Source organism: Bison bison, unplaced genomic scaffold (genome assembly GCF_000754665.1).
Source record: "Bison bison bison isolate TAMUID 2011002044 unplaced genomic scaffold, Bison_UMD1.0 scf7180017845577, whole genome shotgun sequence".
Taxonomy (NCBI): Eukaryota; Metazoa; Chordata; class Mammalia; order Artiodactyla; family Bovidae; genus Bison; species Bison bison.
The window spans coordinates 35,244-36,583 of NW_011476150.1; the positions used below are offsets into that span (position 1 = coordinate 35,244).

The window sequence follows — 1,340 nt, forward strand, 5'->3', positions numbered from 1 at the left end:
CCAGGTGCTTCCGGCGCGATGACTCCTGAGCACAGCTCAGGGAGCAGGGCCAGCTGCCCAGTTCTCCCAGGCGCCCCAGGGCCGGAAACTGGCCTGCACCAGACGCCTGCTGGCCACTCTGAGCTGGGCGTTCTGTAACACTCGGAATCTGCCCGCTCTCCTTTGGGGCCACTTGTCCCAACAGCCACGTGTCTGAGAGCAGTCCGTCCTCCTGCCTGGTTCCGTGGCCAGCAGAGTTCGCTTCCTCTTTGTCTTTCCCCGTCTCCCTCTTCTGAGCACCTTTGCTGAGCTTCTAAGCTTGAGGGAGTTTCTGGATGGGATGAGGCCAGGCCATGGGCCTGACGTCCATCGGTTGGTCTGGCGTCCTGTGTGGGACAGCGGGGAGGGCGTACTTGGGTGTGTCAGGGAACCGGGAGTGAAGGGCCCGCGGCCTGAAGACTGACCAGAGACCCCGCTGAGCCGCTGGGTGAATGCGAGGCCTGTGGGTTTCAGAGCAGCTGGCGGCTGTGCCCGAGTTCCAGGGGCTGGGGCCCCTCTTCAAGTCCTCGCCTGAGCCCGTGGCCCTCACTGAGTCGGAGACGGAGTACGTCATCCGCTGCACAAAGCACACCTTCACTGACCACATGGTCTTCCAGGTGAGCGGGGAGGGCCTCCCGTGGCGTCCTGGCGCCCCCACGCCGAGTGGCTGGAGCCCGGTGCGATGCCAGGTCTGCCTCCAACTGCTGTGTGTAGAGTCCCTGACTCAGGGCCTGTGTGGCTCCCGCGTGCCCACATGGAGACAGGGGATCTGGGCAGGGAGTCTGGGTCAGGACTCAGGGTGGCCCTGGGGTGAGAGGCAGGGCTCCCGACGCCTCCTCTGCAGCTCGGGGGGGCCCGCACCCCCAGCTCAGCATCTCAGCCCCTCTGCTCCCGGGTCCAGTTTGACTGCACGAACACGCTCAACGACCAGACCCTGGAGAACGTCACGGTGCAGATGGAGCCCACGGAGGCCTACGAGGTGCTGTGTTACGTGCCCGCCCGGAGCCTGCCCTACAACCAGCCCGGAACCTGCTACACGCTGGTGGCCCTGCCCAAGGAAGACCCCACGGCGGGTGAGCCCCCCGGCCTCCTGGGAGCCCCTGGGTCAGGGTGGGGAGGGCGGCCCGTGCGCCAGCTGTTCGTCTCCGGTCAGAGCTTCAGCTCCTCGAGGTCGGTCCAGAGAGGAAGGCCAGCCCGCCCTGGGCTTTGCACACAGCAGCTCATTTCCTCCTCACACACCCTTCGGGGCAGCACTGCTCTCTGTCTTAGAGGGTGACCGAGATGGGGTAAACAGCTTGCCTGAATTCACCAGGCTGAGAGGC

At 65.6% G+C, this 1,340-nt stretch overlaps 1 protein-coding gene across 1 annotated transcript in view; it reads left to right on the forward strand.

Annotated features, from left to right (window-relative positions):
• LOC104985600 (coatomer subunit gamma-1) overlaps positions 1 to 1,294 on the forward strand; it is a gene marked incomplete at its 5' end in the record, with an annotated part of 13,291 nt that extends 11,997 nt beyond the window's left edge. Inside the window, 3 exons of the mRNA XM_010835837.1 lie at positions 54 to 104; positions 478 to 635; positions 920 to 1,294. Of these exons, the coding sequence (XP_010834139.1) occupies positions 54 to 104; positions 478 to 635; positions 920 to 1,294 (584 nt within the window). The remainder of the gene's footprint in view (positions 1 to 53; positions 105 to 477; positions 636 to 919) is intronic.
• Between the last annotated feature and the right edge of the window lie 46 nt (positions 1,295 to 1,340).